Source organism: Ursus americanus, chromosome 13, assembly GCF_024610735.1.
Source record: "Ursus americanus isolate L20-20 chromosome 13, mUrsAme1.1.p, whole genome shotgun sequence".
Taxonomy (NCBI): Eukaryota; Metazoa; Chordata; class Mammalia; order Carnivora; family Ursidae; genus Ursus; species Ursus americanus.
In genome coordinates, this window is record NC_142139.1 from 29,676,826 (window position 1) to 29,690,702 (window position 13,877).

General features: G+C 41.2%; 1 protein-coding gene across 6 annotated transcripts in view; it reads left to right on the forward strand.

Annotated features, from left to right (window-relative positions):
- Positions 1-13,877, forward strand: part of NOCT (nocturnin) — a 43,267-nt gene that overhangs the window by 12,106 nt on the left and 17,284 nt on the right. For 2 of the 6 annotated variants that reach the window (XM_045798967.2, XM_045798969.2), the window contains exon 2: positions 11,855-12,124. In XM_045798967.2, coding sequence (XP_045654923.1) covers positions 11,855-12,124 — 270 coding nt within the window. Of the gene's footprint in view, positions 1-225; positions 277-457; positions 12,125-13,877 lie in introns of those variants that run through there. The other 4 variants (XM_087866453.1, XM_087866454.1, XM_087866455.1 and 1 more) reach the window with 4 other exon arrangements.

Consider the following 13,877-nt stretch of genomic DNA (forward strand, 5'->3'; position numbering starts at 1 on the left):
GGTAAGGGAAGATTATCCATGATTCAGGGATAGTTGCAGTCTCTGGAACAGCATGGAGACAGCTTTACAGCAGTTACCTCCCCGCTTCTGTTATTTGCTCTACCAGTTTACAACAAATTTAGATCTGTGCTCTGTGTTCATATTGAGTATATACATGTCTGCTTTCAATCTATTGTTGTGGTTTTTTTTTTAATAAAAAAAGTAAAGTTCTCATTTTCTTCCTAGGGGATTGCCTTATTTCTTGGCCCCCCCGAAGAGGATGTCCGCACTTAAAAGGTGGTTGATCTAGAATAGAAATTATCATTTTTTACTCTCTGGATCCTTTTACATTCTTAAAAAATTTTGAGAGCTCAAAGAACTTCTATTAATGTGGCTTATATATTCATATACATATCAATAAATATGTTAGAAAGTAGAACATGAGAAAATGTAAAAATGTTTATCATTTAGTATAATAAAATCAATATTAACATAAATAACATTTTTATGGAGAAGTAGCTGTATTTTCCATAACAAAAAGAAATTAGTTAAAAGAGTAGCATTGTTTTACATTTTTGGAAATCTCTTCAAGTGGCTTAATAGGAAGACAGCTAGGATTCTCATATCCGCTTCTACGTTCAGTATGTTGTGATATGTTGTTTTGGTTAAAGTCTATGAAGAAAATCCAGTCTTTCACAGATACGTAGTTGGAAAAAATTATTTTAACAGCATTTTTAGATCATTGTGGATATACTTTGTAGTAGTTTCTGTCTATGTTAGTAGTTATTTGCAACATGGAATCTGGTACCATATCAATGAATTTTTTGTATTCTGTGACGTTAAAAGTGATTTGTCTGGTATTTTGAATGGATTTTTTACCCATGAATGCTTTTGTATTGGTTATTTGGAAAATGTTGGTTAACTGGGCTATGCAGATCTTTCAGATACTATACAGTATCAAAAATAGCATTAGTTAATACACTCCCCATCTTGTCAGAAGTCTTTAAGTATTGGGAACCTGTCCTGCTCCTGATAAAAGTTAAAAGTTTTCCCCAGGAATTTTTATCATTGACAGAAATATGGTCTTTTGTTTTCCTTAAAATGACAAGCTCACTTATACATTTTAGTGAAAATGTCTGATACCCTTATCTGATAAACTTTAATTTGTCAGGTTTACCTTTGGGCAAAAATGGTGTTCCATGAAAAAAAGGGGCTAGTTCATTTCACAACCCAAGTGCTTTTCTGTAAGATGTTGTATTTTGGTATGCAGCAAAAGTGCTTTATGTGTATTTTCCATTGTCACATATTAAAAAGACATGTCATCAAGGTTCCAGATTTAACAGAAATACTACTGCCTCCTTAAGGACATTTTTTTTTTTAGAGATTTTATTTATTTATTTGACACAGAGAGAGACAGTGATAGAGGGAACACAGGCAGAGGTAGTGGGAGGAGAAGCAGGCCTCCCGCGGAGCAGGGAGCCAATGCGGGGCTCAATCACAGCACCCTGGGATCATGACCTGAGCCGAAGGCAGATGCTTAACTACTGAGCCACCCAGGCGCCCCCATTAAGGACATTTTTAAGTAAAACTGACTTTTTTAAGACTGAGAGTGTGTGGCGGTGAAGAATACTATGGCTGCTAGTGGAGTCGATGCCAATGCCTGATTCGTGCCAAGGCAGCAGCAGTTTGTTGTTGTTTTTAAGATTTTATTTATTTATTTGACAGAGAGGCAGCGAGAGAGGGAACACGAGCAGGGGATGTGGGAGAGGGAGAAGCAGGCTTCCCGCTGAGCAGGGATTCCAGATGTGGGGCTCGATCCCAGAACGCTTCTGGGATCATGACCTGAGCCGAAGGCAGACGCTTGACGACTGAGCCACCCAGGCGCCAAGACAGCAGCAGTTTTAACATGTTTGTGGGTAAAACAGATACGAACACGGTTAAAAAAGGAAAATGGTGTCTTATTATGAAAGTAGTTTTGGCCATGCATGCCTCTGAAAGAATCTCAAACCTCCCGAAGGGTCTGTAGACTGCTCCTGGAGAACTGCTACTAGGACAGTTTCATTAGTGGATTCTAAACTCAATTTCATTGGGTCAAGACCAGCATTTTTTAAAAAATGAAAGGGAATACTCTAGGAAATAGCACATATTTACTGTAGAAAAATTAATCATTTTGTGAAGCTCATCGGAGTTTAATATATGCCACGGGTGTGTAATGAATTGGGCATGTAGGCTTTATTTGTCTTGTCAGTTGTTACATTGACTGGCTTAAAATACCTTTTTTACAAATTATACATATAGTTATATAAATATTCATGTGCATTTATTATATATGTTCACACAGTTGCATGTGAAATGACTTTTTTCTAATGACATTTTTAACTTAAAGTGTTCGTCATCACAGAAATGCAGTATCTGCTGAGGAGTCAAAGACAAGGCATCAGGACCACCTCGGGCCAAAAATAAATAAATAAGCCGAGCAAAATTCCTTAGGTGTAAAGTTTTATAAAAAATGTTTTAGGGATGCCTGGGTGGCTCAGTTGGTTAAGCATCTTGCCTTCGGCTCAGGTCATGATCGGGCTCCTTCCTTGCTCAGTGGGAAGCCTACTTCTCCCTCTGCCTGCTGCTCCCCCCTGCTTGTGCTCTCTCTCTCTGGCAAATAAATAAATAAAATATTTAAAAAATTTTTTAGACTCAAGTCTTTATTTTTATCCTCACAATAATCCTGGACATATAAAGATGTAAAATACATGTTTGTGGCAAGGCAAAAAGCAGGTAGATGGCGGAGATAGCTAAATGGTTAGCTAATGGCAGACAGCAAGTGGAAAACCAGGGTCCTACAGTACACATCTATAATTATTTCTGTATCTATGTATCTGGGTGTATAGTAAGTGAAACATGAATTCGTCCTGATATCTGACTCTAGTTCAGTACCACGATTCATCCTAGCCTTTTTTTTTTTTTTGAAGATTTTATTTATTTATTTGACAGAGAGACAGCCAGCAAGAAAGGGAACACAAGCAGGGGGAGTGGGAGAGGAAGAAGCAGGCTCCCAGCAGAGGAGCCTGATGTGGGGCTCGATCCCATAACGCCGGGATCACGCCCTGAGCCGAAGGCAGACGCCCAACCGCTGTGCCACCCAGGCGCCCCTGGAATTGTTAACACCTACTACCCCAGTGAGAAACTTTACCAACTACAGTTCCTTTAGTCTTGAGTTGGATAGTTTCCCATTAAAACGCAGTTTTCCAAAATTACTCAGATCCCAGCTCCTTTTTTACTGAACCCCTTTTGTGAGATTGCCATATATTTGTAATACAGTTAGATTCATTTGTCAAAATCTGCATTCCGTGTTGATCATTCCATCTTCTGATGTTTTAAATTTGTACACATTGAAGTTTATTCTTTCTGATGGACAGTTGTGTGGGTTTTGACAAATGCATAGGGTTGTGTATCTGCCACCCTAGTGCTGTATAGAGTGGTTGCATCACCCAGAGCAGTCAGCTGCTGCTGCTCCCCAACCCCCATCCTCTGGCAGCTACCAATCCATATGGTTTTGCCTTTTCCAGGGTGTTGTATGAACAAAACCATGTAAGTTTTAGGGTCTGGCTTCTTTCATTACAAAATGCATTTGAGATTCATCCATGTTGCATGGGTGAATCTCGCAGATGAACAGCTTCTTCCTTTTCATTGCTGGATACTGTTCCATTATAAGGATGTCCTATAGTTGTTTATCCATTCACACGATAAAGGGCATCTTGATTGCTTCCAATTTGGGGCGATTATTAATATAATTGCTTCTTAACATTTGTGTACATATTTTTTGCATGAACAGAAGTTTTCAGGTCAGTGTAGGTAAAATACCTAGGGGCATGAGTTCTGAGCCATATGGTAAGTCTGCTTAATTTGTAAAAACCGGCCAAACTGTCTTCCAGAGGGGCTATACGTGGGAAGGTATAAATGGCAGTTTGTGAAGGAGTGGTATTTCTTATTCACATATTTGATAGACACATCAGTGAAGCCAGCAGGGCCTGGGCTTGGTAATTCAGTATCTTTGCTGCCCTAGTTGAACTACTCCCATAGAGCTTGAGGGGCTGGGGGGACTAGCTCCGGAGCAGGGATGGCACAGACTACACTGTTCTTATCTAAAGTTCAGTAGCTTTCGCGAATACAAGCTTCTCTTTGCTGTATCCTTTGGTCTATATCCAGAGCATTGAAATGGTTGGTTTTGACAGTCCTGTTCAGATTTATAGTGCTTTTTGGGGAGAGGATTTGTGGGCTTCCTCTTGCCCATCATGTCCAAAGCTTCCTGCTTCAGTGTTTTTTTTTCCCTCTGTTGTGTCACTCCCACTAGTAAACATGTATAATAGCCTCTAAAAATTCTCTTGCCTCCATATCTAGTCACGACTCCCATTTCTCTCCTCTTTCAGAGCAGAATTTTCCCAAATTACTTCTCCGCTCTGTCCTATTTCCTCTTTCCCCACAACTCCACCAAAAGTCGGGAATCCCTGTTGTTAAAGCCACCGAAGTTTTCCGTGTTGCTAAATCCAGATGGTCTGCTTTTATTTTCCTTGAAATATCGGTAGCATTTGACACAGGAGATAGCTAGGTCATGGATGAATCACTTCCTTAACTTTGTTTCCAGCAAGATCATGCCCCCTCCCTCTGCAGCTTCCCTGGCATGTCATCCTCGGATTTTCACCGCATCTTCCCCAGTTTTCCCCAGAGTTCAGTCCTTTGACCTGTTTTCTCTCTCAACTCACTTTAGTCTCAGGTGTCCACTGATTTCTCCCAAACATTTATTTCCAGTTTGTTCCTCTCTCCTAAGCCTCAGTCATATCTAATTACCAAGCCCCTGTTTTCTGCCAGCCCCATCAAATCTTCCTCGCCGCTACTGTGAACTTCATCTTTCTAATTGCTCTGCTGGCGACCTTTGGGACTTTTTGACTATTCTTTCTCTCTCAGACCACATCCAGGTTATCACTTAAACTTGCTCCAATTAGAATTTTTCAGAATCCAGCCACTGTAACTACTATCACTAGTCCAAGCTACCACTGTCTTTTGCCTGGATTATTGTAATTGTCCTCTAATGCATTTTCTACGTCTGCCCTTATTTCCCTACAATGTAGTGTATTTTTTTTTAAGACTTTATTTATCTGACAGAGAGTGCGTGCGTATAAGGGGGGCGGGGGGACAGCTCTGTGCTGAGCAGGGAGCCCCAAGCAGGGCTCAATCCCAGGACCCTGGGATCATGACCTGAGCCGAAGGCAGATGCTTAACCGCAGATGCTTAACTGACTGAGCCACCCAGGGGTCCCCAGTGAGATTTTTTTTTTTTTATGTAAATCAAATTCTTATTTCTGCTTAACATTCTCCAGTGGCTTCCCATATCAGATAAAGGCTCAAGTCCTTAGAATGGACTACAGCGCACTATATAATCTGCTTCCCTGTCCTCACTGTTTCACTGACCTCATCTGTTATTCATTCTGTAAATAATTTCAGTGTGTTGCTATTTATCAGCCTTACCAACCATGTTCCTTTCTTAGGGCTTTTGCATTTGCTGTTCCTTCTGCCCAGAATGTTCTTCCATTGGATCTCCATTAAGACTTCTGGATTTATTTCCTTACCACGTTCAGGTCTCTGCTCAAATTCCATCTTTTAGTGAGACCTCCCTGGGCATCCCACATAAATCAGCAACTCCCCACCCGCTAGCATTCCTCCCTATTTCCTCTTCCTCCTTTATTTTTCTCCGTTAACACTTTTCACCATATGACCATTGTCTTGTATATCCCCACTGCAGCATATGCTCCAAGAGGACAGAGATCTTTGTCTGTTTGTTCACTGATCTTACAGGAACTCAAGGATGGGCTAGAGTGCTAGGCTGGTGTCCAGTGTGCCTATGTGTGTTTGGGAGAGTGAGGCAGGAGATTATGGTGGCTACTGTCTGTGATGGACCAAGTAAGTGGTTTAGTCAGGAATTAAAGCGCCACATTTTAAGTCTTCTTTTTTTTTACAGTCTTTTTCTGATTGTTACCTATCCTGATTGTTTTAACCCTTACTATACCCTGGCTCATTACACATAGTAAACACTCAGTTTTTCTCTCATTAGTTCATGTGTATTAATCTTTCCCCAAATACTTGGTAACTTCTCGATAGAAAAGATCAACAGGTACCTACCTTACTGGTATGAAGTGCCCTTTTCAAAACTCAGAGAATAGGAAAATGAGAATATTGCAGGCAAATTATCCCCAAGGACTTAGATTAGATTATGAAGATTAGAGTTTTGTCCCAGACCACACCCAAGAGAGTAAAAGGTAGAGGTGATTCAATTGCACAGTGTGCTGTGAGGACAGAGCCTGCCACATAGGGGGCCCTCACGTGTGTAAGAGAAGGGTGGACTGGTAGGGACATCTTTCAGAATTATCTGGCTTTCTCCTAATTCAGACTCACTGTGTAACAGGTTGATTTGTTAATCGACTTCCTAGGTACTGCAGTGTTAGAAGGCATGTGCTGTGTCACCTTGTTAACTGCCTAACTTGATACTCACATTGGCGTCAGTCCACCTTAGGGACCATCCTTGAGTTCCTGTAAGAGCTAAGGAGCAGAGACAGGATTATAATAAATATTCCCTAACGATAGCCCTCTACCTAGTCTCTTACTTGAAATTTAGCCAAGTGACATCTTTCTCAGGTAAATGAATCTACAGTGAAATAAGAACAAAGGGTCTATGCTAGTAAAACTTTTTTAAAGGCTATTTTCAGGGCATTCCGTACCCAAGTACAGTTGACTCTTGAACAACATAGGGAGGGTGGGGGAACGAAACCCCTGCACAATCAAAAATTTGCATGTAACTTTTGACTCCCCCCAAACCTAGTACTAATTGCCTACTGTTGACCGGAAGCCTTACTGATAACATATACAGTTGATTAGCACATATTTTGTATGTTATTTATATTATATACTGTATTTGTATAATAAAGCAAGCTAGAGAAGAGAAGGTGCTATTAAGAAAATTTTCATAAGGAAGAGAAAATACACTTAGAGTATGTACTATAAAAAATCCACATATAATCGGATCACGTGTTTAAACCTGTGTTGTTCAGAGTCAGCTGTACTGTTAACACATGAAATTGTCCATTCTGGGTCTCAAATAGAGGAATAAAAGTCATTCTGAATGGTACATGCAAGTTTTTTTTTAATTTTATTTCTTTATTTGTCAGAGAGCTTGCACGAGAGCAAGAGCATGGGACGAGGGGGGTGCAGAGGGAGAAGTGGGCTCCACGCTGAGCAAAGAGCCAGGCGTGGGACTTGATCCCGGGACATGACCTGAGCCAAAGGCAGACACTTAACCGACTGAGCCACCCAGGCGTCCCTGCGTGCAAGTTTTCTTAATAGAAATATGTATGTCTGTAGTACAAATAATAGAGATGTTACTTTGAGGTTGCCATCTATTCTAACCTAGATGCATTTTCCAAAAATTCTTGAGGAAATTAGGATCCTTTAACAAGCCCTGATTTGAAAGGTCTGTAAGCAGGTCTGGAGAGTTGTGCACAGCTAAACAGTGATAGAACAGGACTGGAGTTGGTCTGTGGAAGCCTGTCCCATTCAAGGCCTTAGTACTTAGCAGTGCTGTAGTGTGTTCTTCATCTTCTTTGCTGAAAAGTTTTGTCTTTTGAGGGTAGATTGAAATATTGAAAACCGCCAGAAGACTTTGAGAGGCCCAGTCACAAATAGATGATCAAATTTAATCATCTGCTGGTGGTCCAAAATGAGTTGGCTTTGGCAAGAAAGAGTGTTTTCCTTGAGTGTGTGGCTAATAGCCTATAAATGCATTTTCAAAACTAAACCAGAAAAAAGGACAACAGAGAATGATGGAATTAGAATATCCATTTGCTTCGTTTCACATCTGCGCAACAGTCAAAATAACAATCCAAACATTACCACTACTAATTATGATCACTGAAAACAGTTTACAATTTTTTTAAGTTTATTTTTCAATTTTTTTGGTAACCTCTACACTCAAAGTGGGGCTCGAACTCACTACCCTGGGATCAAGAATTGCATGTTCTTCCAACTGAGCCAATGAGGTGCCCCAGTTTGAAATTTTTAATTGAATATATTTTCCTCATTCTGGTCCCTGCTTCCCCCCCTTCAGTTGTATTAAGTCTTCGTAAATTCGTTGTGGGATCACATAGCCATTATATATTGTACTCTCTTAACCTCACTTAGACTTGATTTTCTAAGTAGCTATATGTTTCATGCTTACCACCCATCTTATATCAAAGTCTTGCTGATCATTTTGGTCTAAAGCTTGTGCTTTTGTTCCAGAGGTGGCAAAAATTTTTCTGACAAAGACTGGATAGTAAATTTAGGCTTTGAAGGCCGAAAGGGATCCTATTCCATATTGTGTATATGCGTCTGTGTGTTTATTTTATTTTTTTAAAGATTTTATTTATCTATTTGAGAGAAAGGAAGAGAGCCAGTGAGCGAGCACGAGAGGGGAGAGGGTCAGAGGGAGAAGTGGACTTCCCCGCTGAGCAGGGAGCCCGACGCAGGACTCGATCCTGGGACTCCAGGATCATGTTTGTGTGTTTAACAACCTTTTAAAACCATTCTTAGCTCGAGGACTATACAGAAATACCTCTGGCTACAGTTTGTCAGCCCTGCTCTATACTTTCCTCAAGAAGGGCTCATGGAGTCATATTCCGGTGTTGCTGGATATAAATTCCTTGCTCACATATAGATGAGCCAGATATATAAAGTTGGAGTTAAATATTTAAATATGTAACTTCATTTTCTCTTGGCATAAAACATTGTAGTTGCAGTCTGATGATAGACTAATTTTATTTTCCTTATAAGTTACTTGACTTTTTGCCTAGATGCCCAAGGGATTTTTTTCTTTTTCTTCACAGTCCAGTTGGTGTTGTTCATTCTGGGTTGATATTCTCAGGTATGTGATGTGTTTTTTAATACGTAGTTTCGAGTATTTTTGTTTTGTTTTTTCTTTTTTTAGAAAAAAAAGACCTTTATGTATCTGGTGTTTAAATATATCCATGATACATGTCTTTTTTAACCTTATTTAATTTTTTCTGTTAAACCATTTTATTTTTTTCCAGCTTGATATAATTAACAGATGAAAATAGTATATAGTTAGTATATAGTAAATAGTATATAGTCTATCACGTGTTTTGGTGTACATATTCATTGTGAAACGATTACCTCCACCAAGCTAATCAACACATCTGTCACCTCGCAGTTACCTTGTGTGTGTGTGTGTGTGTGTGTGTGTGTGTGTGTGTGTGTGTGTGTGTTGAGATCACTTAAAAGATTTCAAGAATGTATTAGTATTAACTATAGTTACCATGCTGAAATTATATCTCCAGAACTTATTTCAACCCTGCGTGATTGAAATTTTGTACTCAAAAGTCTTCTTGATTTACATGCAGTTTTTAGTATTTGTTTCACTTCCTTGCACTGGTTTTCCTGCTACCAGAATTCCTGTTACCCATATATTGGATCTTTGCTTAAATTAAGCACATAATATTACCACTATCTCTCAAATAGTCTATCTCTTTTTTTTTTTTTTTTAATAACTAATTCTCTTTGTTGCCTTATTTCTGAGTTTCCTAATTCTGATTTAGGCTGTTTTGTCATTTTCTTAATGACTTTTAGCTCGTTTGCAATAAGATACAGTTTTGCTTTGCTTTCTGGGCATGTCTTTCTGGTATGCTTTCGTTGTCTGAAATGGATGTTTTTCTGTTCCTTACTCCCTTTATGTGAAGGTTTTCTAACTTTTTAGAAGAAAGTGCAGTTCAAGATGGTTTTTCTGGCTTCACATAACTCGTCAAATACGTAAACTCCTGTTGGACAGTATAACTCTCTTTTTCATGCTCACTTTTACATACTTGCTTTTATCACAATAACCACCCAAAACGCAGCTTGACAAAGATAGAGCAAAAGGATGTGGAGTTCCGTTGGAGCTGAACGACGTCCGGCTAGTGGTGCGCTTAGAGGCCGACCTAGGCCAGACGTGGCCGTGTGTCTCCCATGTAAAATGCCCCATGGTGCCTCGTGAGTTGGTCTGGTGGCTGCGTGACATTCGGGTTGACCGTGAGGTGGTGCTCCTCTTCTGGAGACAACACTTGAGAAACCAACCAGTAAGGCCTTTAACTTCTTTTTTCTTAAAAACTAGAAGTACAGAAGAAAGATTTTCAAAGTTAATGCTACCAGCCAAGAAGAAAATTTCTTCCTTTGGACCCATGTACTCAGATAGGCAAGCAGATTGATTAAAAAGAATTTAATATATTGAAATCAAACACTTTGGAAGCAGGTGTGTGTGCATGCATTTGCGCATGTGTATATGTGTGTGTGAGGACGACCAGGCTTGCTTCAAGATGCACGTACACGCAAATGTACGATGTGTTTCTTTGCCTCAATCTGGTAGTCTTCCTGGGGGGAAAATCCACAACTATGTTGAGTTGATGAAAAGGAACAATAGAGAGCATGCTTGCATGCTTATTGACCTTGATGTTTAAGGACATTTGTTGGTAAATATTTGGACTTGCTTTTGTGACCTGCCACAGTGAATCTGATTGACTGCTGGTTTCGGATGCAATCAGCCTGCCAGAGAACGTATTTTATAAGAAAACCGTGTGTCTTTCAAGAGAAGGCAAGGATGTGGGTGTGGTAGGGAAATCCAGATTCCTCCAGACAGTGACTCATCCTACACAGACTCTTGGAGGTGGTTCCAGGTAAAACTTGACCCTAATTGCTACTGTAATGAAGAGTGAAAAAGAGCAGTCACCTGCTTACAGGTGGAACTTTTGTCAGGCTAATCACTGGGAGATCGTGCTCTCCTCTCCTAAGTGCATTATAATCTCTCAGGATAAAAAGTGAAGCCCTAGAAAATGCACTGAGCACGGCGTGCCTTCTGTTCCTCTCCATAGCATTTTCCTTTCAGGGTCCAGCACAGGTGGGCAACCTTTTCTTACTCCTTCTTCTTCCAGCCCTTTTTCTGGATTCTTAGAAAATCTGGCAGTTGCTACTATAGGCTGTGTTGTTCCGTGACGATCAGAGTGCTACAGAAAGCCAGGCCCTGATGGATGGTTAACATCTGAGAGAGCTGGATATGGATGTAACCCAGCTGTTACTTTCCGTAACAGAGGGATCTGTGTGCACGAGGAGGCCAGAGCAGCCGCCTGCTCTCACCTCACCTTTTCTCCAGGATTATCATGGGCTTTCTAACATTTGGCTCTCTACAAACTGGCCTTCAAGTTTGTAATAAAATATTTAGGAAAAGGAACGTGGATTTTGTCAAGCCATGCTTTCGTAATAAGGCTGGGTTTATAAATTATGAAGACAGATCCTAAATTAGAAGGGACCATAAAGATCAAGGTATTTCTCCCTTAAAAGAATTATCTTAATCAGAGACCTATTTTATTTTATTTTTTTTAAAGATTTTATTTATTTATTTGACAGAGAGAGACAGCCAGCGAGAGAGGGAACACAAGCAGGGGGAGTGGGAGAGGAGGAAGCAGGCTCCCAGCGGAAGAGCCTGACGTGGGACTCGATCCCAGATCGCCGGGATCACGCCCTGAGCCAAAGGCAGACGCTTAACGACTGCGCTACCCAGGCGCCCCCAGAGACCAGTTTTAACATTAGTATTTCAATTAACCTGTCCTAGAAGAAAGTTAGAACCTAGAAACTCCTTTAAAGCACCTCTGCAGAAATGGCTTCATACACGAACCTGGCGACATGACCCTCAGTCAAGTTTTTGGCTTCCGTGGACGGCAAATGTTTTATCTTCCTAGTTGAGCTGAGTGCAAATGGAAGAAAGGCAGAAAAAGGAGCTGAGTGTACAATTGTGCTTTCCCTTCCTGTAGTGAGTTCCATGGGAAACGGTACGACCAGACTCTACAGTGCTCTCGCCAAGACACTGAACAGCAGCGCTGCCTCCCCGCACCCGGAATATTTGGTGTCACCTGACGCAGAACATCTGGAGCCCATTGATCCTAAAGAACTCCTTGAGGAATGCAGGGCTGTCCTGCACACTCGACCTCCCCGGTTCCAGAGGGATTTTGTGGATCTGAGGACAGATTGCCCCAGTAGCCACCCACCTATTCGGGTCATGCAGTGGAACATCCTCGCCCAAGGTATGCCTGATGCTTTTGTACCCGAGCAGTTAACTTGGCTGTGACTGCCTTTCTGTTCTGCACACGCCTGGAGCACTGATAACGTTATGTGGGGGGAAGAGGTGTGGGCAGATTGCACTGTAGGAGGATGGGGTGACTAGGGCAGCACGGGGAGCTCCCAGAAGGGGAAGGTAAGAAAGAAGGCCGTCCAGTTTTCACAAATAAATCCAGCACTCAAGATTTATACCTTACCTTCCATGTTTAAAGGACCCTGTCTTTTATCAGCTTCAAACTTTCTGTTGCCTTCAACTCTCAGTCCACAGCACTAACATAGCATTTGTAAGGGAGAAACAGAATCTGCCAAATGGGTAACAGGTAGGACTTTCTGCAGGGAATGGGGGCTCTGTGGGTGGTGGTGAGGTGGTGAGTTCTGGTATTCTTGAGGCCAGATTCCCACCCATATGCATCTGTATAACTTGAGGTCAAAGGGATTTTGCTTCAGTTCTCTGTTCATTAAGATACTATTTTGTTATGGTAGAAAGGACTCCTTTCCTAGGTCTGCTGAATTAAAAAGATGAATCCGTGAACTCTGTAGTATTGCCTTTCATGTAGCAGTGGAAAAATTTTAAGAAAAAGAAAGGCAGCTATTTTTAAAGAAGGGCATATACCCTGACTTTTCAATCGTAGATTCCCCCCTCCCCAGATCTTTGTCCACAAGTAGGAAAAACTGCCTGTTTAAGATAAGTTCCATATGGCTCATGACAGCTAAGTATTAAAATTAGTGTATAGATGGGATGCCTGGCCAGCTCAGTCAGTAGAGCATGTGACTCTTGATCTTGGGGTTGTGAGTTCAGGCTCCATGTTTGTTGTAGAGATTACTTAAAAATAAAATCTTATTTAAAAAAAAATAAAGTTTGGGGCGCCTGGGTGGCTCAGTCGTTAAGCGTCTGCCTTCAGCTCAGGTCATGATCCCAGGGTCCTGGGATCGAGCTCTGTATCGGGCTCCCTGCTCGGCGGGAAGCCTGCTTCTTCCTCTCCCACTCCCCCTGCTCGTGTTCCGTCTCTCGCTGTCTCTCTCTGTCTCTGTCAAATAAACAAATAAAATCTTTGGGGGGAAAAAAAAGTTAGCATATGGGCATCTGGGTGGCTCAGTCAGCTGAGTGGCTGCTTTTGGCTCAGGTCATGCTCCCAGGATCCTGGGATTGAGACCCACATTGGGCTCTACCCAAGCTCTACCCCTCCACCCCTCCCCCCTACTCGTGATCTCTCTCTCAAATAAATAAAATCTTTTTTAAAAAGTTAGCATATAAAGTTAAATACATTTGTTTCATCTGACATAGTTTCTATCCCAGGGATTGTAAAGAACACTGTTTAAGACTCAAACTTTAGATTTTTCATCCTAGATTATAGTCATATGAAACAGTTTTAATATGAAAGAATAATAAATTGCTTGCCTTATCTGGATATTAAGAGATTATTTAGTTTGGTAGGCTTTGTTTGTTTTGGGATTTTTTTGAGAGACACAGAGAGCGGACGTATGTGTGCACACATAATGGAGGGGGCGGTAGAGGGAGAGAGAATCCGAAGCAGGCTCCACACTCAGAGCAGAGCCCAATGTAGGGCTCAGTCTCACGACCCTGAGATCATGATCTCAGCCAAAATCAAGAGTCACACGCTTACCCGACTGAGCCACCTAGGCGCCCCAGTTTGGTTGGTTAGTACAGTTTAGACAGAGAAGAAACACCCAAAACATCTGAACTAGAGAAGGCGTTCT